At 46.0% G+C, this 23,963-nt stretch overlaps 1 protein-coding gene across 1 annotated transcript; it reads left to right on the top strand.

The window, feature by feature from the left end:
• Positions 1–1,929: 1,929 nt before the first annotated feature.
• RPS25 (ribosomal protein S25) lies at positions 1,930–9,052 on the top strand. Its single transcript, XM_061576909.1, has 5 exons — positions 1,930–2,001; positions 4,944–5,039; positions 5,769–5,952; positions 7,041–7,175; positions 8,979–9,052. The coding sequence occupies exons 1-4, from the start codon at positions 1,999–2,001 to the stop codon at positions 7,169–7,171; spliced, it is 414 nt and encodes a 137-aa protein (XP_061432893.1). The 5' UTR covers positions 1,930–1,998; the 3' UTR covers positions 7,172–7,175; positions 8,979–9,052.
• Positions 9,053–23,963: the final 14,911 nt, after the last annotated feature.

Genomic DNA, 23,963 nt, shown 5'->3' with positions numbered 1-23,963 from the left:
GGAGTTGTGTGGAATTACTGCCCAAAGCGGCCAGAGGAGAGAATGGACTTAGAAACAAGCACGGAACAAGCACGGTAGAAAGCAAATTTAGCATAATTAGGAAGTGTAATGCAATGCAACACATAGAGTCGGTTAGCACACAGTTAACGCATAGCCTGGTTGATTACGTTCTTCCAAAGATTGATAAATTATAAGTCGTTTTTTTCTCATTCATTTGTACCTGATGATGCTTGCTTGTGTTGCAATCGAAACATCGTATTCTATTATTATTTTATTTCTACCGAAAGAACCAAAGAGTAACCAAAACATTCGCCTAGATTATTCCCTTCCTTCTTCTAGACTTGAAGCTTTCGTGACCGCAAGGATTCCTACTCTTTGGTTTTTTCGGTAAAGTCACGTAGGTTAAAAAAGGAACGCAAATAAATTAAATCACGACGTTTCGGAGGCAACACACGCTTCCGCCTTCAGGTGAAACCGTCACAGCAAAATTGCTGTATCAAGTGAAGAGCAGTCCCAAGAGAGCTTATATATAGTAGCTAAGGGGGGAGGAGCCAGGATGGGCCGCGGGAGAGGAGTTGTTGTGAGATGGTCAGTACAGCTGCTGGAACTGAGCCTTTGTAATGTAGATGGCAGAAGTAGATAAGCAAGCTAGGGTTAAGCCGCATTTTCTTATGCTGCTGGGTGGGTAAAATTCAAATCAGGCCACCAGCGTGTGAAAAAATAAGCTAAACATGATACATCTAAACTGGCTGTCTATCAGTAAACTGCACGGAAACTAAAGTTTAACTTGGTTAATTACATCTTTTCAATGATTGCTCAATCTGAATCCATCATCTCGGTTGAAGTTATGTCTGTGTTTGTATATCTGGATGGCCTCATGGACAAATCTTTGATACTACCAAAGATTTGTCCACGTTGCTTATCATGTGACGTCACATGAAAATGCGCAAATTTAAATAAATACAGACAACACGTTCTACTTAATTAAATAGTCTTTTTAATAAATATTTTCTCCTACAACATCCGAGTGCAGCGCCACATTAAATGCGCACTACAATGACAATAGTTTAAAGCGATTTGAAGCATGTTTGAAAAATAAATGGGGGGGAGGGGCAGAGCTTTGTGACGTCATATTTGAGGGGGGTCTGACTTTTTGTGACGCCGTGTGTCGAGAGGGGGGGCGGTAAAAATCGTCCAAAATCGCGTGACGTCATTTATGGACGGCCCCTTACACATCCCATCAGCCACACAGTGCCTTTCGATTATTCCCTTCCTCCTTTATTGACTTATTCACGTAAATAAAAGTACAGTATGTTACACATCCCATCATCCACATGCGGCCTTCTGACACTTGTGCTGAATGTGCGGAGTGCCGATTGCCGAGACAGCTCCCCCTAGAAGAGGACCACTCTTCCGCCAGCAGGAGCGTGAGCAGTTGGAACTGCCAACGCCTTCCCTACCTAAGATGGCGCTTTGGGCTCGGTCCCCACGGAAGATGGCGGTTGGACTCAATCCCTGCGTAAGATGGCGGTTTGGGCTCGGTCCCCACGTAAGATGGTGGTTGGACTCGATCCCTTCGTAAGATCGGCCAGGGAGATGTATTTGATAAGAGTAAGAAACTGCACTTCATACCATAAGGTTTGATGATTGCATGTTTATATGTTTCCTAGTAGTGCCTACTGTGCAACGTTTTCTACAAAAGTAACATATACAGGGTATTTTAAAAAGATGGACCCAATTTCAAAGCAGTACTGCTTTTAAATCTCCTTTGAAATCGGGCCCATCTTTTTAAAACACCTTGTATATAACTACCAATGAAACTAATGATCAAAGTAAAATGATAAAAAAAAAATTATTACGTAAAACGTTACCCACGTAAGATGGCGGACGGGCATCTTCCCGCGTAAGATGGCAGTTGGTGCTCCCGGATGTGACGTCACCGTGCGCGTGTTTCCGGTTCCCTGCCCCCCCCTCCTCCTTCTCTCTCTCAGCTCCATCATGGTGGGTAGTGCGCTGCGCTCCTCCTCGCGTCCGCCCCGGCTTTCCGCGCGTCTCTCCGCGAGTCTCTCTTCGCGTCTTCCCCCAAGCCGGCAGAGACGCGGCGGAGGGCGAGAGCCTGCCTCGGGATTAATTCGCTCGTCAACTACGACGATTCGCAATTTTATTTGCTTGCAGAGGCCGCGCGGCCTGGCGACGCAGGCTTCGCCAGGCGAGGCCTCGTGTCAGCCTGTGGAGAAATGTATCGCGAATTATAACTCGCGGGTTTATTATTATCTGGGCTTGTTGAGAGGGGCTGAGCCTGACGGCGCTTTGCAAGAGGCTCGCGGTGGTTTATAGAGCGGCCGATGTTTTTTTTATGGGAGGCAGCGCTGCGTTCGGAAATGTGCGCAGTCTAATCTCGTGGCTCCCATTTGTGTCTGCGGCGTCGCGGGGCTGCTCTGGCCATACTTCACCGCGCTGCTCCCTGCGTGGGTTGATGTGTAGAGGACGGACGGGGGAAGGTGTTGAGACATCCGCTTCATCGCGTGTTACAATCACCCTGAGGCACTGATGGTGGCCGTGGGGTTCGTCGCGCATCGCGGTAACAACTGCGCCACCGCACTCGAGATGCGTGCAGTGGTCCGCAGCGTTTGTATCGCGGTTTCTGAGCACGGGATAAACACGTCAAGCGGCCGTAACGCAGCGCTGTTGAAGGTGTCATGGATTGAAGTGTAACACGTATCTTTTGAGTCGAGCAAAGCAGGCATTGTTAAAAGCTTGGGGGGAGAAGAGCCTATGATTACGGGATGGAATCTCCCAAAGTGGAGTAGTACGGACGACGAAACGTGAGGTGACCTTGCAGTGGTGTTTGGGTGGACGAGTGGTTGAGTGAAGCGAATGTTTTGTAGACCCAGCCATCGGTCTGATTAAATGAATCAAAGAGTGCAATTTCAGGGGACAGTGGGAACCGTGGTAGGAACGACAGAAGGGCGACAATGAAGCTCGTCCAACTAATCGAGGCGATTCTATGGGGAGACTACACGGATCCATTGTTAAGTTCGCCGCAACATGTGCGTGCGTTGGATCGCGTGTGTGAATCGCATCACTGGTTCAACATCAAGTGTCGCGTGAAATATTTTAACTGCTCCCCCGGGACACCCCAATTCATAAACTCCTCGCTCTGACCAGTGCGGTGAAGTCAACTCAACCCCCACGAGCGAGACACAGCGTTGGGGGGGGGGGGTTAATCCATAAGTATATTTGACACAAGTATAATTCATTATTATTATTAGGCAGCCATTGACGGATAACAATGTATTGCCAGCACCTTTTGCGAATCAGCTGCTGGATGAGAGCCCCACCACCATGCCTTGTATGAGTATGTGGGTGGTGTTATTTTACCATTCTTCACTACTGTGGTAAGAGCGTATGAGTATAAACGTGAAAACATGTACGGAGCAGGGGGGGCGCGGTGTAAGTGAATTTTGTTTCACTGCTATCTACTGCCCACCATGTAGCACACAACCTGCAGCAGCAGGAACATGTCTTGGTGGTCACCCAACCCTATCCAGGCTCATTGCGGGTGGTGGTCACTTTCAGACTTTAAGTGTCACGGTTATTTTGTTTACATCAACAAGGCCTAGGTGTATGCTTGCGTGGGTGTGACCGCATTCTTTTGCGATGTAACCTTTTTTTATATAATGAAAGCATCGGGAGCATTTAGAAATGAGGGAATTTGGGATCGTAGAGAGGTTGTAGGAAGAAAGCGGCGGATAAATTCAAATCGGAAGAGTTAGTAGGGAAAGGAGGGGGATGCATTCTCACTCGGGCTATTCATTCAATTATAACTAAATAGGATATTTCCAAAATACCGGATTGGGGAAATTAAGGCAAAGCATACATGATTCAATAGCGTTATATTCTATTCGCATCTGCGTTATAAAATATGCGTTCCATAATATAGTCATCGCGTTATTCCAATTTGCGTTATGTAAACAACACATGTTATGGAAGAACAGACTTGAACACACGAGAATGATTCTAGCAAGGGGGCGAGCGTGAACCACTGGGTGGGTTTGTCCGATATCGTTCCCGGTCCGAAGCGGCAAGAGTGACAGCAAAAGGCTTCCTTTGTAGCAGGAGCGATTGTTTAGAATTCCAACAAGATTAGGTGGGAAAATGGGGGCCGTTATGGTAATGGTCTCGTGAAAATCTGGCAGGCAAGACGGTTCCCACTCGCCCCACGATAGTCGGAAGATTTGTTGGCATGTCCCCAGGGCTCGGTGTGACATGCGATATAGAATTTGTTTAGTCGGGTGCAATTCTGAACAATAGCTATATTTGATATTAGTACATCTCATCGGTAGCATCTGTTCACTGAACCACAAAGACTCAGTCCTACAAGGCGTGTGGCTGAGTTAGGAGAGATATCCGTGGTCTCGGCATTTGAAGGCCTGAAGACAAGAATGAGTGATTTTGCCGATCGTGTTTAGGGAGGCAGTTCCATATCCGCACAGCAGAGCGAAGGGAGCTTCTGTCCAGGAAGCATGTTCTGGCAACTCGGGGGCAAGTGCGTGTGGCTTGGCACGTTATTCACGAACTTGCTATCCACAATTTTGGCTATCCGCGAATCACATCTGGAACTCTACATAACTGCATTGGTATTTCATGTTTATTATTCGAAAAAAAACATGTTAATTTCCATTTAATAGCTTGTGTATGTATTTAAGGTCATTCTTTACAAAGATTGGTTTTCGTTGGCCAATATCCACGAAGTTTGCTATCCACGAATATCTCTAGAATGAATCCCCCGCGAATAACGAGGTGATATTTTACCTTACGTATGTTGAACGTTTTTAGCATGTACGTATCCAACCGTGCTAATTGGAGGTGCGATCTTGGAAGGACAAAAAACTAAACTCACACAAAAAATATTAATGCAACTCCCCCTGCCTCTCCCGCAGCCGCCCAAAGACCAGAAAAAGAAGGCCGACTCCAAATCGGCCCCGCGCAAAGACAAAGATGCGGCCAACAAGGCCGGAGGCAAGGCCAAGAAGAAGGTAAGTAAAAGACAGGATAACACCCAGTGGCCGTCTTTCGGCGTATGGCGCTTAAGCAACGAGCAGCAGGCTACAATTGTACATTTATTGTTTTGAGTCATTCTGCAGTATCTGGGTTGGTTGGGCAGTAGTCAGTGATGCGCGGCTGATGGTTTGCATCTCGCCGCATTGGCAGTTTGGTGGAGTCCTCGATCATTCCACTTATGGGAGGACGTGGTTGAGAAGCGGTTCCCAATGTTGTTGGAGCAGCAGAGAAAAAATTAGGGCTGTTCCATTGGTCAGTTCTTGAGTAGTGTTTTTGTTTGGGACGCAACTGTTTCTCAGGTATTGCCCTCTATTTATGAGACACTATGGTGGGCGGCCTAAAATGGGAATGTTTGGCCAATTTTAGAGAGGAAACTGAAGGACCGAGAGAGCAAAGCCATATATCTATAATATTTTTTTGTGATATTGCATAAATATGAATGTCATTAAACCTGCCACCACCCGACACAGCCAATTTGTAAGGTTTGTTATGTAAACAAATCATGCCAATTAGTTACTAGTGCAGCACACCGGTGTGTTGGAGAGTAAACCCACAACATGTACAATTCTATATACACAAGTGGATAACATTTGACCAATGTTAAAATCTTGTGTTGTCGATGGGTAGTAGTTTTTTGTGACCCGTGCGCTGTTGACCATTGCCCGCCATTGCTGATCGTCGACATTGTGTCGCGTGCGGAGTAGAAGTGGTCGAAGGGGAAGGTGCGCGACAAGCTGAACAACCTGGTGCTGTTCGACAAGGCCACGTACGACAAGCTGCTCAAGGAGGTGCCCAACTACAAGCTCATCACGCCCGCCGTGGTGTCTGAGCGCCTCAAGGTGCGCGGCTCCCTCGCGCGCGCCGCCCTGCAGGAGCTGCTCGCCAAGGGTGAGACACGCGCGGGAGAGACGCGGGGTACATGCGCAGGGATGCACGGGGGGACACAGGGACACTTGGGAAGACGTGTGACCATGGAGAGATGGATAGCCATGGGGAGATGGATAGCCATGGGGAGATGAAGGCACACAGGGAAACTCAGACACACGGGGGGATACGGACAGATTGCAAGATGCGTGGTCATGCGGAGATGAGGACACACGGGGAGACGTGGGGAAATGCGGGGAGGATATAGGGAGACGCAGGGATTGAGGGAGATGCGGGGATGGAGTGACCCACAGGAAAACATCAGGAGACTGAGGTCGACATGCCGAGACACAGATACGTGGACACAGAGACTCGACACATCAGGTGGGGGGGATACACCGACAATGGGAGAAACGGACATCGAGGCACGTAGAGACACGAGTGCAGACACGGAGACGCGGACACAATAAAGACATTGATGGTAAATGGGGTTGTGTCCAGGCACAGAGATACGGGCACAGACCCAAACACTAGAAGAGAAGAGGACAGGTACATAGGGGGGAGACAGGAAGACACAGGGACAGGAGAAAGGGAGATGCTGAGATCCTAGCTTCCACTAAAATGCAACGCTTGCATTACAAGTCGCAGAGTAATGCCTTCCGCAAGTTCTGCATTATCTGTGCAAACGCAAGGATCCTGACACCATAGTTATGTTGCATCGCCACAGAGGGTGGTGCCTGGCCCACAAGCGTCCACATTGTTACCACGCCAAATTATGTTCTTCACTGTCACTAACCAGCACTGACTAGCGCGGTGAGGTATGGTGAAATATAACCCCCCATGATTCAAATAAAAGTGACAGATAATCGTCACCGGTGTTGGCCGTGAGCGAGAATTGAACTCTCGTAGCCTGGTTCGCAGAGCACTAATTGCTACTACACTGCTGCTCCCCACAACTCTCTCCACACACTCGCACTCACTGCTCTTACTATCTCTGCAGAACGAACAGGAGGAGAAAAAACAAACTCCTGTTCGTACTCCGGCAGCGTTGCCACCACCACCCTGCGTTACCGTCGTTGACGCGCGTGTGTGTCGGCGATTATGGTGCGCAGGGCTCATCAAGCTCGTTGCCAAGCACCGGTCTCAGCTCATCTACACGCGCAACATCAAGGTGGGCGAGGGCGCGCCCGCCACCGACAAGCCGGCCACCGACAAGCCGGCCGCCGCCACCGAGGACGCATGAACGGGTACGCAGCTACTTAGGGGGCCACGGGCAAAGTCAGCACAGGGGCCGGCTTCGCACAACACACAAGTGTTTAGTCGGTTCACGACTTGTAATAGAATGTTATTGATTATTTAGAATACAGCAGTCCCTAGAATACGGCAGTACCTCTCCAACCGCGGGGGTTAGGTTCCTGGAAAAGGTCGCGGTAGGCAAATCCGTGGTTGGTAAAGTACAGGAGCCTATGAGAAATAGGGGGCTAGGGGAACCACGGCCGCGCTCACCCCCATCATAGCTTAACTAAGTTGCATATTTGTTAACTAAATACCGAATAAAATACAGTGCATCACACAACATAACAAAACCTGAATACTCATTACATTCACTTCATATACTTTTAATATAAATATTGATGGGGGAAGGGGTGCTTAGACGGAGGCCACAGACGGAAGCCTTCACTCGCTGCACGCTTCGGGTCCATAATTAAGGGCTAAAATTAACCATTTCCTGGAATCGTAAGAAAAAATAAAAACTATCAGACCAGTTGTCTTTAACAACGTCACGCAAGGCAATGACGTAACATGCGTCATGTGACTGCTTATTCGTGGATACTCAAATTTCCAGGCCGCGGTTGGTAAATTGGTCTTCAATTAATAGATCACCTAATCCACCATAAACCCACCATGAAACGTTCCAATATGACACGTTTTGTTTACGTGACAAACCCCTTACTAAGTGGCCGTGTCGGATAGTGGTGGGTTAACGGCACATATTTACGCGATCTAATCCAGAAAAACCTTTACGATTGATGTAAATTAGATGTAACTTTTTGGCCACTCATGCCACTGCCCCTCCTGTGGAGGTTTCCTGGCTCGTTTGGGAAGTTGGGATTGTGGTCTAGGATGTGTAGTAGAGCTCATTAACTATTTTTTCTCGTGATAACTTTGTTGTTTGTGCTGCTTTTTGATTTGATGCCATTTCTTAATTAATTTATGCATTTTTGGATTTTGTTTGGTATTAGTAGGGTTTTCATTTGCTTGGTAGTAGTGACTGTATTTGCGATTTGGTCCCCTATATATAATTGAAATATACAGCATTCAAGGATGGTATTAGCATGAATGACTGCAGTATAAAATGAAATTATTACTACCCTAAATCAACAGGGAAGCTGAACGTCTGTAGGCTGCACGCCTTCCTGATTATAGCCCGTCTTCTTTCTCTTTAGGCGCCACCGCTTTCTTTTTATGCCCCACTCTTTTTCTCTCTAATACCCGCCACTTTTTTCATAGGCGCAGCAGTAGGAGGGTATGAAGGGATGGTAGTGCTGGATGGGGACCAATGGGGTTGGGGTGGGTTCACGGTGACCAAACTCCCTCGGAGTAAGATAATGGATTGGTAATGTTTTTTTAAGGTAATAGGTAATATGAATTGTATGCAGTACCCAATTCTTCTTCCCTCAACATTTACGGGGTACCCAACGGTAACCCCCCCACCTTATATGCGAGACATGCCGTGTGAATCTGCTCGATTTCTACTCACGGCCAACTTTGGTGGCCATTATCTGAACTGGTTCCTGGCCCTGTCCGAGGTTGGTTTACTCAGCCTTAAAATGAGTATCTGGTGCGGTGCGCATGAAGCATCGGCACTGAGGAAGCAAACGGTGGCTGGGCATGGTTCTCGCCACCCACCCCTCGTGCGCTGTGCCAGTCTTCACAGTTACCCGCTAATCACTCGCCCCAAGTCTGTTTAGGCTGTAAAGGGTGATCTTTGTTTTGATTGGTCGCTGCCATTTGCGCTCACGCTCTTCTCTTCTTTATCTCCCCCACAGGTGTTTTGCCGCCGGTTTTGTCAACGTAACGGTGATGATTGGAAGTTTTAAATAAATGTTTTAAATCCACCACAGCGGCACGCGTGGGCTCGTTCCTGTTTGTCCGTGGTGCTCATGCGATGGGGCTCGGGAACTGTTCACACTGCACCCCCCCCCCCCCCGAGTCACTGGAGGAATCGGCGCGATTCAAAGTCGCGGTTTGGTTTCTTTGTCGTTGGGCTGTGATGATGCCAAACCACGGCCTCTTATTGCGGTGCTTCGCAGCCGGTGTGCCCGGGACGGCACGCCGGCAGGGTGTGCCCGTGGTATCTAATTAATAGACAGAAACGGTGAGAGAAAATTCAACTTTATTAATTAAATCTTTATTTGAAGCTTTTGTGACTGTAGGAATCCATACTCTTTGGTCCTTTTTGGTAAAGTCACGTTGGTATAAAATAAATCGCGACGACGTTTCGATCGCAACACAAGCGGTCGTCCTCAGGCGGAAAAAATAACAGGACCCTGCGGGGTGGGCTGGTAGGAACGAATATTACACTTGTTTAGCCAGGAAAGCCCCACTGAGTCTAAAGGTTTTTGTAGGGTCCTGCCAAGTGTTTGCCGTAGGGGGCGATGTTGCTACACCTAATCGGACGATCCGAAGGGAGATTTTGAGGCCTAGTTCTAGGCTTTAGGCCGAGCTGTAGGCTTTAGGGCGCTGTGACCTAATTTTTAATTTAAATGTTTTAATTATTAATGTATAATTTAAATGTATTAATTATTAATGTAAAAGCTTTAAATGTAAATGTTGCTATTTTAAAACATTAGGGAATGTAACATTGTTAAACATTAACTCCCTTTCACACACACGAAGGGAAACTGTGAGGCCTAGTTCTAGGCTTTAGGCCTAGCTGTAAGCTTAAGGCGCTGTGAGTTTTTTATTTAATTTCAAAGTTTTAATTAAAAGCTATCTCAGGGAATTATAAGGGACTGTTACACGTGTTTAGCCAGGAAAGCCTCATTAATTTAAATGTTTTAATTAAAAGCTATCTGAGGGAATTATAAGGGAATGTTACACTTGTTTAGCCAGGAAAGCCTCAGAGTCTAAAGGTTTTTGTAGGGTCATGCCAAGTGTTTTCAGTAGGGGGCGATGTTGCTACACGTAAAAGGACATCGGATGGACGAAATAATCTATTGTAGGCTGGTCCACTTCGTTCCTACCAGTATAATCCAGCTACAACTATATATAGGTCTTGTTGTAGCTGCTCTCTCGCTAGTTCAGCAGGTCCACTGCTGGATTATATTTTTTCTGCCTGAGGACGACCGCTTGTGTTGCGATGGAAACGTCGTGATTTAGTTTATTAATTTGCTAGATAAGACCCCCACTGAGTTGTGTGCAGCTTTTTTTCAGAAGCGACCTTACCACAAATGATAGCTCAACAAAGTGGCTTATCGTCGTGTGAAATTTTCTAGCAGCAGCTAAATACTCCAAACGTTGTGATGTTCATTCCAAATGGAGAGGGAAAAACTGGAGGACCCAGAGAAAAATCTACACGACCACGGGGAGAATAGGTAAACTCCACATATACAGGCGTCGACGTCGGGATCGAACCCACGATCTATTTTATACCAAGCGACTTGAGTAAACGTCATGCCCCTGTGGCCAGAAGGCGCCACATGAACACATAACTATCCGACACAAACATTGACATGAACACAGCAGATAACACGAATCCAAGCAAAACTATGAAATAGATTAATACAATTCCACATTTCCATGAAGGTGCCAAGTCCCATCCGTAGCTGTGCATAATTTTTAAAAGATGCGCGCACTTCATGATCTACGACTGGATGAAGGGTACGCTGTGAGTGTTGTATTTTGTGATGCGAGTGCAAAACATTCAGCCGTTATGATTTACAAGTATGTCCGGAAGTGGACTTTTGTGAAAAAAAGGAAGTTACAGCAGCGAATAAATGGTAACATTGCACACTTGAGAGGCAAACACTGGAGAAAAACATTGAAATTGTACACCACTCAAGTAACACTGGCAGGTGACGACGCCAACTCGTGTGGTGTTCTCTCACCATGTGTGCAGGTGAAGGAGACATCCTAAATTAGGGAAAGGATTTTAAAAGGCTGGGGAAGGGGGACGGATTTGAGCTGTTTTGCTGTGACGTGAAGATTGAGCGGGCTCCAGTGCCGTGAGGTTGAGAGGCAACGCGGTGCGGTAATCCCGTCTCCTTTGTAATGGCTGCCCAGTTTGTGTTGCGCGACTCGTCTGTACAATTTCAATCGTGTGTTCTGTCTGCACCGGACCGTCTTGTTTGTATAGCCTGTTTTCATTTGCTGCATGAGCCTGATGGTACGTTTGCGTTGATTATAATTTGCACTCCCAAGTGAAAATTCGATTCTCGGGTGATGCTATGCTCTTTGAGAGTTCGTGTTTTAGTGACCTGTTCAGATAATTTTCATTTAGACTGGGGCTCACTGAAGTCTTTTGGGAGGGAAATTGTTGAGGTTTTTTTTATTATTTAAGGGTGATGGTTACTCTTCAGCTGTTGCTGCTGCTTTGAGGAGCTGCCCTGCGGTGGATCGGCCTCGTGAAGCGTGTGACGCGAGTTCGCCTCCCGCCACCCTGGCGTGTGGAGCAACGTGCCGAGGACTCGGGCCTCACGGCTTGTGGCTCCCATCGGATCGACCGCTGCAGTCGAGACCAGGAGATAGAGGGGAGCACACTGGGTAGCTTTGCCAAGAAGAGAGCCCATAGGAAGGGAGCTGGGGGGGGGGGTGTTGCCAGGTAAGACCCCTAGGGAGGGATCTCACTGGGGGGGGGGGGGGGGGGGTGCCAGGAGGGAGTCCTCTGAAGGGGTCTCACTTGGGGGGCGTTGCCAGGAAAGACCCCTAGGAAGGGATCTCACTTGGGGGGCGTTGCCAGGATGGACCCCTGTCTGGGGAGGCCATTCCCCGCACCTCCCATGTTGCCCCGCACTCCGGTTATCACGGTAGGTTTACGTGTACGTAGCGAAAGACGTTTCAACATATATCGAGACCCACATACTCACAACATACACAGTCAGACTCGTAGAGACCCTTAGACTTACACAGAAACCCATCGACGCACAAACCCATAGATTAACGGATACCTTTCAACATAGAATGGGACCAATATACTCACAGACATATCCAGGGGTTCAAGTAGAGACTGATAGAAGCGCATTGAAATTTATAGACTTACTAAGAGACCCATAGACTCACAGAGGTATAGACTCGTTTAAAGACCCATAGACTCATACAGAGACCCACAGACGCATAACTTGAAAACTAATTTATTGATAAACTGAGTTTTGTGTTATTTCGTTACATTATTCCGGTCATTCGGTTTTCTGATTAATTATCTGGCAACACCCTTCATATATAGAGGACAGCAGAGCTTGGAAAATCGTGAGGCGCCGGCTCCTCACCACCATCCTACGTGGGGAAGGCGCTTGCAGTTACCAGTTGCCTGCTGCTCACGACCCCACTGCTGCCGGAAGAGTCGTCCTCTTCTAGGGGGGCTGTCTGGCACTCCCCACATTCAGCACAAGTGTCGTGGGTTAAATTCAGGCGCACACTGCACTTTGGAGGCAATACTTTATTATTTAAACACAACGGGTAACTTTTAACATTAACAGGATAACGACATAGGGTGGTAACCACCGTTCCTAACTTAGCTAACACACCGGGGATACTACATCACTGGACCGGAGACCGAAGATCGTAGATGGTGGCTTCATCCCAGACTTGACCCAGCAGAACAGCCCAGCTCTCCGTCCACGCCCGGCTTATAACCACTCCGGCGTGGCCGGCTCCACCCCAAGCCACGCCCCCCCTTCCTGAAGGATCGGGAAGGCCCGAGCCCCCAACCACGTGACCCCCCTGGGGCCCCTGCCCCCCCTTTATTCGGTCACGTGTCCCGTTGGGTTTAATACCGAGCCACAGTAGTTTTACTACACTACACATGTATCAGAAGGCCGTGTGTGGATGTTGGGATTGGTAAAACGAATTCTACATACAGTAATTGTATTCATGATATGAAGACGTCAATATGGGAGGAAGGGAATAATCGAGGCGAATGTTTGTCTCATTGCGGTTTGGGGAAGATGGGGGTGCAGGTTTAGCCCACCGGTGTGTTGAAGAGTGAATCCACAACACTTACAATCTGAGTACGACGTTTTGCTGGTAAATACATCCAGCATCATCGAGCGAAAACCGAAGTAGTAACTAGTTTTGGTTCTTTTGGTAAAGTCACGTAGAAGGGAAATAAAATAAAACAAAACAATTCTCACGACGCGTGGTTTTCACACCTGATGATGATTGCTTGTGTTGCAATCGAAACGTGAGAATTTTATTGTTTTTTATATTATTTTATTATTTCCCTTCTACGTGACATTACCGAAAGAACCAAGAATATTTATTCCTGCAGTCACGAAAGCTTTAAATCGAAAAATAGTAGCTATTTGTCGTATTGTTTACGTGACAAATCCCTTAATGATTGGCCGTGTCGGGTGCTGGCAGTTTTCGACACATTTATACTCACAATCTAACCCAAAAACCTTTATTATAAAGTAATTGTATTTTATCATTTGCTATACAGCCCGATAATGCGAGAAATCGCTAACCTTGAACACCCAGTTGTTCATAAAAGTTGAAGGGCAGTACAGTACTATAGTAATAGAGCAAGTGCAGAATCACTGAACCGGAATTGATAGCTTGAAAGTGTTTCGCGCGGGGCCCTTGAAAGTGCGGGGCCCGTCGCTACTACACGTGTTGTAGCTACTACACGTGTAGTAGGTACTTTTGCTACTAGGATAATCCGGCACTGAGTGTGCCTCCCTTCCCTGACCCAACGTGGTTCTCATAAATAAATGGAATGAATAATGAATATCATCAATATTTTTTTACCGATTGTCCATTTTGTGAGGTTTATTCTAACTAGCGAGCAACTCCAAGCGAATACAAAAATAATAACGTTTTGCGTGCGTGATTTAGTTTGTTACCAAGGTTAACGCTAGTTACCCTTGGAATCCAAATTGTTTTCGATCAATGAGTTTAGAAGGGTCTTTCATATCGCTCTGGGTTCCCATATGGATTAAAATGTTATCCTAGTTATATTATTGCCAGATTCGTTCCGGAGTATTCACCGACAACTCACGTAACGATGCTAATTTAACACATTTATAGATCACCTCACATATCGCATGTCCCCCCCCGCCCGGGACATTGCCAAATCGTTACCCCCCGGAGGATCCACGTCCCCCCCGCCCCCATCCCTGGGTTGAGGACCACTGTTCTATGAGGCGTAGCAGTGTTACAAAGCCGGACACATTGTGCTGCATTGCCCTCTTGCTGCCCACAGCCACACTGCTGTGGGCAGCGTCAGCAATCTGCAGTGGTGCATGGTCACATCCAAGGGGCACAACTATGGGTGGGTGGGTGGGGGGGCAGCGTTATGCGACGCATAGGGGCCGCGGTCGGCCACAAGATGAAGGCAAGTACAAAAACAATGTTAAGACATTTTATTGTAAACAAAAACTATATTCCTACAATTAACCACGAATGCCAAAAAAACATTGTCATGAATGAAAAATCATGTTTCCAAAAAATACACGCAGCGTAAAATCTTAGTCGCGATTCTGTCGGTGTTTGTTACGAACTGACATGTGCATGAACTTAATTGTGAGTATTGTTATCTTTAAATCTGTTTTACTAATACGGTGAGGTTGTCTTCATTTAAACCCAATACACGATGAAATTAAACTACTAATATATAGTTATAGCCTACATATTATTGTATACGGGGTTAAAAAAGACATACATAGCTATTTCAGTGAAAGTGAGTCGGGAGAAAGGAGCGGGGTCCACATTCGCAGGCCCAACAGCTGCTGAGCTGAGATAGGACGAGATGGGAGCGAGTTGCGGGTGATTTAGCTTCAGAGGCTGTTCACCAGGGACGTGCGGCCAGGGGAGGCAGGGGAGGCACAGCCTCACCTGTCATACTCCAACAATGAAAATAGCTGTTACTAAAAGTAAAAAAAAGAATAATCAAATAAATATTACGATTTTTCCACTGATCTGTGTTATAAATGTCATTTCTTTACGATTCCTATCATTTTTATAGTCAAAATCACCAAATTTGGGGAGCTCTGCTCCCCTCTGATTGCACAACCCCTCAGTAACTGGATGGAGCGCAGGCAATAAGCGCGTGCCTGTTACTATCTCAGTGTGTCACCAATGTAATGTTTTGTAGACCCCTTCATTTCATGTCCTCACCTTCCATACTCCAGCTAATTTATTTCACGTATGTGTATAAAGATATTTAGGCTCGCTGGTCTCGTCATGAAACCAATGAAAAAGCACCAGGGGAGGCAGTTATCACATCTGCCTCACTGAGGGGGGCGTGTCTAACACGCCCCCATCAGTGAGGCTACGCCCCCTCCGTGAGGCCTAGTCCCCCTCAGTGTGTGAATCTGCTTCTGACTCTAGCCCAGGGGTGGGAAAACTTTTTGACTCGCGGGCCACAATGGGTTCTAAAATTTGACAGAGGGGCCGGGCCAGGAACAGGTGGATGGAGTGTTTGTGTGAACTAATATAAATGACATGTAAAAATCATTACATGAAAGGATTTGGCCTTTAACAGGTAGCAAAGCATTTATTTGCAAGGCAATTTAACAAATTGCACGAACATGAACAATACAAAAACATGTTGTAACGTGACTGATCAAACATCATGAAAACATCTGAGGCCTGCGCCAAACTAATGACCTCACTTTAACTTCTTTATTATCTACATTAACAGGTTAGAGCAGCCACGCAGGCTGTGTTGCGGAGATTTGGCTCCAACCTCGCTGCAGCAACACATCATCAATTTCAGTTTCAGTGGGAACAGTGTTGTTGATCTCCCATTTTTGCCAGTGCATCCAAGTCTGGAGTTATTTTGGTTGTGGCAATTCTCAGGATAGATCTGAGGTGCTGATCCGTTAACTTTGATCTGTGACGGGCTTTGTTGGCGTTCATGACGCTGAATGTCTGCTCAAACACATAAGTCAAGCCAAACAAAGTCAGTATCTTCTGTGCAGTCCTCCTGAGGTTTGGAAACGTGGCTCTGTTAAGTGAAGCATAAAAGTCATTCAGTTTAACAGAGTTGAACTTCTCCTATTGGACGGAGTCAGACTGAAGATATATCAGTTCCAACTGCAGCTCCTGTGGTGCTGTTTCAGGGTCTTGTGACAGGGGACAGGACACCAGCTGAAGTGACTGTTCAATGTTTTCGAAATCAGAGAACATACGGCAGAATTTTCCGTGCAGGTCCTCAAGTGATTTGCTGTAATTTTTTGCGTTTCGCGGTGCCTCTTCCTGCATGGCAAGTGTGGGGAAATGAGCAAAAGATTTGTTCGCAATTTGTCCGGAGAACAAAGTGAGCTGGATTTGAAGGCTTTCACATGTTTGTACATGTCGTGAACAAACTGATCTTTCCCCTGCAGTTTCACATTCAGCTCATTCATGTGTGAAAATATGTCCACAGCAAACGCAAAGTCACTAAGCCAGTTCTTGCAAAGTCACTAAGCCAGTGCGCCTTTTGGCGTCTTCTGGTCCAACCCATGTGAGACTAGGCTCGAAGGAAAGCTGTCTCGGGTGTGGACCAATCAACTTCAAGGACAGTGCACATTATCAGAGTTATGTCTTTTGTTTGTATTTATGACTGCAGGTATTGCGGTCTATGCAAACATGACTCCTTGTAAAAAGGTGTCAGTTTTGTTGCCAGATAGAAGGGTAAAGAACCAATTATCAAGCCAGTTCTTGTCGCTTAGCTCAGGGAATTCGTCAGATTTCCCCATCAACTCCAAAAATGCGATGATATCTTCTTTCAGCTCCCACACTCGTTGTAACACTTTCCCCAAACTTAACCAGCGGACACGAGAGTGGTACAGCAAGTCTTGATGATCCGCATCAGTTTCCTTCAGGAAGGTAATAAACTGACGGTGCTGAAGTCCCCTTGCTCGTATAAAGTTCACAAGTTTTACGACTGGATTCACGACACGATTAAGCTACAATACAGACTTACACAGGGATTCATGTTGGATGATGCAGTGAAGGAAAATAAGATCCTGGACAGGGTTTTCCTCTTTCACTTTATCCTGGATTCTTTTCAGCAGCCCAACATTTTTTCCAGTTAAATTTGTCGATCCATCCGTTGTGACATTGACAAGTTTACTCCGAGGTAGCGTCATTCTTTCGATGACAGCAGATACCTGGTTATACAAGTCCTCTCCCCTCGTTGTTCCTTTCAGGGATTCTATGGTCAAAACCTCCTCTGTTATCGCAAAACTGTCAATGCCTCGGATAAAAATGAGGAGATGAGCAGTGTCTTTTACGTCCGTACTTTCATCCAGTGCTAGTGAATATAATTCAAAGGAATCAGACTTTTTGTTTAATTGACTGGCTATATCTTCTTGGTTCGTTGAATTACACAAAGCGTAACAGTTATGTATATAACTTTTGTTATATCAAATTTCTAGTAAGATTAATTTTGTGAGTGTAGTCATACCCCTCCCCCTCATTCAAGCCGTAATTTAGAGAGCGAAAGCGCCGAGTACGTAAATCGCTAACATAAGAACCCGTTAATCTCTTCTCGCATCATTCATACGATGATGCGGTGAAGTAAACGTTGATACGATATTACGGTGAATGCTTCCAAAAACAATACTGTACCCAAATATTACTGTTAACTTACTTTCAATATAAACATGAATTGTTCATACGAATATTCTCTCTCTCTCAGAATCGACCGACTGATGTAGCAGACGAAACAATCATCTTGTTGAACGATTCTAAACCTTGATGCGGCAATGTTAGTTTTCTCTGTTATTCAAGGTTATCTCAGTGTTATTCAATGTTGTTACATTTAGTTTACTATTACACTGAATTCTATGGCCTAATTAACAATTTTTGTGCTTAATAATCTTTAAAAAAACAATATTTATATACAGTTCGTAGGAGTCTGGAACGGATTAATTGTATTTACATACAATCCAATGGGGAAATTAGGTTCGAGTCACGACCAAATCGGGTTGGACAAGTTCGGCGGGCCGGATTAAAAAGCCCAACGGGCCGTAGTTTGCCCATGTCTGCTCTAGCCAGTGCCTCCCCAGCCATTGACCTCACCGTGCGTCACTGCTGTTCACGTGGAGCTGTGTTCGGCACAGCGAGAGAGAGATCAGTCTACGTGAACCCAGTTTTGAGGTGGGAGGCCTTCATTGAGCCTGAACTTAAACGGGCGTCGCAGTGGGGAGATGCTAACGACCTCGCCTGGTATACGGGAGGTCGTGGGTTCGAGCCCTACCCTGACGTCTGCTGCTGTATATTTGGAGTTTGCATGTTCTCCCTGTGGTCGCGTGGATTTTTTCCGGGGTCCTCCGGTTTTTCCTTTCACATTTAGCAACAAACGTTTAGAGTATTTGTCTGATATAAATGTCGATATTATGATCCACTTCGTGGAGCTATCATTTGTGACCAGGTCACTTCTGAAAAAGAGCCATTTCGCTCAAGTGGGCCTTACCTGGTAAAATAAGTATATACATAGTCTGTGTATATTTACTTATGTCTGTTATTCACTGTTTACATGAACACTTACTGCACAAGTGATAAATGTGTGTTTCCGTTTTTTCAGTTTCATTTATTTGGAATAACCCTGTGAGCCATTCGGCTCTTGATTCGGGTGCAACCGCAACAAACAATAAAACTACAAGATACATTTAACATTTACTGTACGAAAATGAAACATCTCCTACAAAAACAATAAAATCTTCCAGAAAAAGCCCCATTTGTTTATGCTGCGTACGTGTCATCGTGTGTTTGCTGTGTGTGTGTGCCGGGCGTGGTGCTGGTTAAGCACTCACCTCGTGTGCCGTGCAGGCCTTCATCGGTGCTCACTTAACAGCACTTGCCCCAACAGTGTGTTGAGGCTATACGGGGATCTTTGTCTTTGTGTAAGTGTGGAGAGCGGTGGTGTAGCGGTTAGCGTGCCGCGCTACGAAACCCGGCGACCCGAGTTCGATTTCCGCTCACTGCCAACACCAGTGACGATTATATGTGCCGGTCCTGTGCCTCCCCTAGGTCGATTCGGCCTCAAATAAGTGCTTGGTGTGGTGTGTGAACATCACTGTTGGGGAGACAAAGGCGGCCGAGTGTGGTGCTGGCCACCCACTCCCTCTTGTGCCGGGCCGACTATCATAGGTGCTCGCTAACAGCACTTGCCGCAACAATTCGTGAAGGCTACGTGGGGATCTTTATCTTTTGCTATGCATTGTGTGTGTCAGATGACACCCTGCGACTCCCTTGCACACGAGATGTCCTATCATGAGGGATATTCCAGGTAAAATATTTCAATAAATAAAATGTAATTGCGTGAAATATGATTAATGCACCCCAGCAAGGGAACGATGCTGTTGCTGCTGTTTTTTTAAATATTCCAATTACGGAGTGGTGGCGCAGCGATTACCGCGCTACACTACCAACCCGGCGACCCGAGTTTGATTCCCGCTCACAGCTACCAACACCAGTGAAGATTATTTGGACCAATCATGGGCCTCCCCTAGGTCGACTCAGCCTCAAAATTTGTACCTGGTGTGGTGCATAAACATCACCATTGGGGAGACAAAGGCGGCCATGTGTGGTGCTGGTCACCCACCCTCGTGTGCTGTGCCGGCCTTCATAGGTGCTCGCTAACAGCACTTGCCTCCAACCGTCTGTTAAGGCTACACGGGGAGTTTTCTTGTCTTTTTTAAAATCTCAATTGAATAAAGTGCAGGCAATCATTAAGCATTGGGATTCGTATTCTTTGGGTCTTTCGATAAAGCCACGTAGATAGAAAAAATAATAAAAATAATAGTGATATTGTTATTATTTTTCTATCTACGTGGCTTTAGCGAAAGACCCAAAGAATATGAATTCCTGCAGTCAAGATTTAAGCATTGGGATGTTAGGCCAATTCCAAGTGGCCGCTGGAGGGCAGTGTTGTAACGTCAACCTCTGGTGCATGTCAATTTAAGGTCTACCCTAAATCGCATTCACTGCAACAAACCTTGGCAACTGATGCGGATACCTGATGCGGATACCTGATGCACAAATGGACAATTAGAAACTATCCAGTGGTGTGCAACTGTGGTCATCCAGAACAGAGGCCGTACAACATGTAACGACCCAATGCACCGACCCACAAATACGATGGATACATCACAGTGATGATACGCTACTCCGCTACTGCTCCTGACGCGGTTCTTTGGCTTGAACACCTGAATGTGAAAATGGTAAGTTGTTGCTCTGCATCTACAACAGCCGTACGAAAGAAAGAGAAATCGGTGCATGTAAGGTGCCTAAACGTGTGACATCGTGGGTGACAGACAGATGGAAATGGTCAGATGGTTGATTTCGTTGAACAGGTGGAGAGAGCTCAAGAGGCCACGATGTGTCTCGTTTGCAAGAGAGGCCTAGGTCAAGGAAATGACAAGAGCAATAATGTTTAATAATGCACCAAATAGAAATCAGAGCAAAGAAATCCCACATGTAAGTGAGTGTAAAACTAAGACGTAGTAATTAGAGCAACGACAACCACGTTACATCAGAATTCCAATATATGGTACAAACGTAAACAAAAATATTAAATGCGATATACATTTCCTGTAACGGGGCAAATTACTTCTCACAGACGGTTCATTCGACCATTGGGGTTGGGAAACATTACTATGGGATCTGGGTGCTGTGGTCCCATGTGCCAGTTACCTGATAAAGAGTCGAATCGGTCCCACGCAAAATGGCTGGCATGTGCTAACTGTGATATGTTAGAAGGATTTCCTCTCGAGATTCCTGATAAGATAGCAAGGTTATAGTAGTATGTTTATGATTGAGAAAAATATTCAATGGAGTCCTTTCCTTAGCAATGTTGAGAGCATGCAAGTAAAATGTATCTTCACGAAGTCAAATGCAATATCACCCTTTGAGGTGGTGAGTGAATTTAGAGCCATGCCGTAAATCTTTTTGCGGTTAACCTATCAGAGTGGCCTTTAGCTGTCGAGCCATACATCACAAATGTGAGGTGACCAACCAATTCAACCACTTCAATAAACACTTTGACTTTACATGAGGGTTCACGAACACAGGCCACACACGAACATTCGACTAAACTTTAAATTTTCTTTATTTTATCAGGTTAAGGCCCACGGAGCTGCTATATGGCTCTTTTTTTCACAAGCGACCTGGCTATCACAAATTATAGCTCAACAAAGTGGCTTATCATCACGTGGAAGTGTAAAGGAGCCAAATATTCTCAACGGATGTTTCTAAATGTGGAGAGGAAAGCCGGAGGACCTGGAGGAAAATCCACGTGACCACAGGGAGAACTCCAAATATATGGCAGGCGTGATGGTCGGGATTGAATCCATGAGCTTCCTGTATACTAGGCGAGGTATGTATGTGTAGTGCTGAACTTTACGCGGACAACTTCTTTTTCCGTCGTCACTTTATTTTACAAACTCAGCACATTCCACAACCGAGACTTCAGCGCGTTCTCTGCTCGCTCGCCATGCTCCGCTGGCCTCGCTCCCTCTCTCTCTCTCCGACTCTCCTCTCTGCTTCGCCTGTCTCGCCTTCGACTGTCTCGCTCTCTCTCGGCTTCTCCGTCTCACTCCAACCGTCACTCTCTCTCGGCTTCTCCGTCTCACTCCGACTGTCTCTTTTTCGTGTCTTCTCTGTTCCCGTTCCACTGCTAGCCTATCCTATCTCTCATATCTTTTTCTTCTCCTGCTCCACTGCTAACCTATTCTTCTTCTTCTCCCCGACTGTCTCCGTCCAGGCTCTCAGCACAACTCCCCGTCTCACTCTCACGCTCCCGTATTTATCCCCGTCCTCATTAATTACCAAATAATTAACCGGCGTCCCCACCGACGCCCCGCGCCGGAGGCCCCCGCCACCACCTGCTCCCATCCCCAGACTTGCTGTCGCCACCTTGTCCCTGACAACAACAACCGGCCAATCACTGTCCTGCATCCCATAATCCCCTAACGAGCCTTCTCTCTCCGGCCGTTATCCCCCACCAACACCTGCGTGCCCTGATGCGACCCCAATGTCCATAACCCACACGTGTTTCCAATTTCCCCCCTTGGCGCGCGTTAATCCACTACATATATATGCATGTTGAACTTATTTCGCGTAGTACGTAGCCACCCATGCTAAATGGAGGTGCGGTAAGTAACATCTCGCCACCGTGGGGCCCATGACAGAAAGCAAGTCATGTAAACAGGGTCAACGTTAACGGCAGGAGTGAGTGCGAGGTCATAACGAGACAAACATGGTCCTAAGAGCCAGCGATGGAAGAAGTGGAGACTGCAGTGCTCAGTCAAGGACACGGGCGTGTTCGAAGTGGGAGAATACACGTCGAGAAATATGAACCTGAACAGGAAATGAAAGCTACTCAGAGTATTTTCGCACTGCCCATTGCAGAACACTGGCGGCCAGTAAAAATGGCACATGTGAAAACTAGGAAAACATGGCACAATGGGTTCGGGTTAATCAGATCTGTATATAACACTTATAACTGTTAATACAGTCCCGTTTCATTGTACACTTTTTTACTAGTTCTTACTTGTGCCATTTTTATCGTGCTATTTTACTGCCATTTTGTCCCATGCCATTTTGAACCGTGCCATTTTTTCCGTGTGCCATATTTTTTTTACCTCTTGCCTTATTTTTTACCTGTGCCATATACTTTGTTTACCTCTTGCCATATTTTTACAAGTACCATTTTTCTTTACATCTTGCCACATTTGTCACCCGCGCCATAGATACTTTATTTACCTCTTGCCATCTTTATCTAAGATCACAGAACACCCCCATGATCACGTGACCTCTCTTCATCGCCCACGTGTCAGCTTTCTGTCTGTCGTACGAAATCCAACCGGGCACCAATGGCGCTGTGCTCCACCATTGCCGTGTGTGAACTTTGCTGGCTGTGCGTGTTACTACGATATTCGGTGCTAAGATGTAAACCTCCTGCGTCATTCAGATTTATAAGTGACAAAACGCCCAGTGCGCGGTGTGTATTGGCGTGGCCATGGTCACACGGTTATTTGACGCATGTTATTGTGGTCTGTTTACACACTTGTGCAAAACAAATAAGAATAATTAATCACTCTAAATCTATTTTACATTTTTTGAAACTTATTTTTAGGATGGATATGTTTATATCTTTAAAATGTGTCCGTGCCACCTTCAATTGCAGGACATTAATGTCTTTACAAGTCGATTATGTGACAATGCACTGATTTTATTATTCCTTCCATAAATCTGTTGCTTTTGCTGCTATTTCTATTTGCTTCATTGCTGTTCTTTAAACAAAATTAAAAAGTGATTCTCTCGTCATTTATTTGTGACCAAAGTCACCCTTGTAAACGAAACGAATCCTTAATAGAGGTTTTTTTGGATTACATCGCGTAAATATATAAATGTATCGTTAAAACCTGCCACCACCCGACACAGCCAACTAGTAAGGGTTGTCACATAAACACAACGTGGCCAATTCGTCACTAGTACAGCACTAACCGCTGTGTTGGAGAGCCAAGCCACAACATTCACAATCTGAGTACGACGTTTCGCCAGTAATTACAACCAGCTTCATCAGGTGACAGCGAGATTTATGCGCTCTTGCGCAAGTGAGGGGGGGGGGATTAATGAGTCAACGTCCATTATACATGCGTATTATGCGAGCCATTTGATCTTGTCCTTCCTGTCCATTGTGTGTATTAAAAGAGCCCTACCAACGGTAATCCCTATTGTAGTATGGTGGCCTGTATAGGCATGCATTTAAATATTGTATTATTTGATTATTCCCTTCCACCCAGTACTAAGTCGTTAGCTATCCGAACGGTTAAAATGACTTGTACTTGTTTCAATTTCGATAGATTATCTAATTAGTCTTG

Source organism: Lethenteron reissneri, chromosome 62, assembly GCF_015708825.2.
Source record: "Lethenteron reissneri isolate LAM-NWPU_2019-01 chromosome 62, ASM1570882v1, whole genome shotgun sequence".
Classification (NCBI taxonomy): Eukaryota; Metazoa; Chordata; class Hyperoartia; order Petromyzontiformes; family Petromyzontidae; genus Lethenteron; species Lethenteron reissneri.
This window is presented reverse-complemented; position numbering and strand designations above follow the sequence as displayed.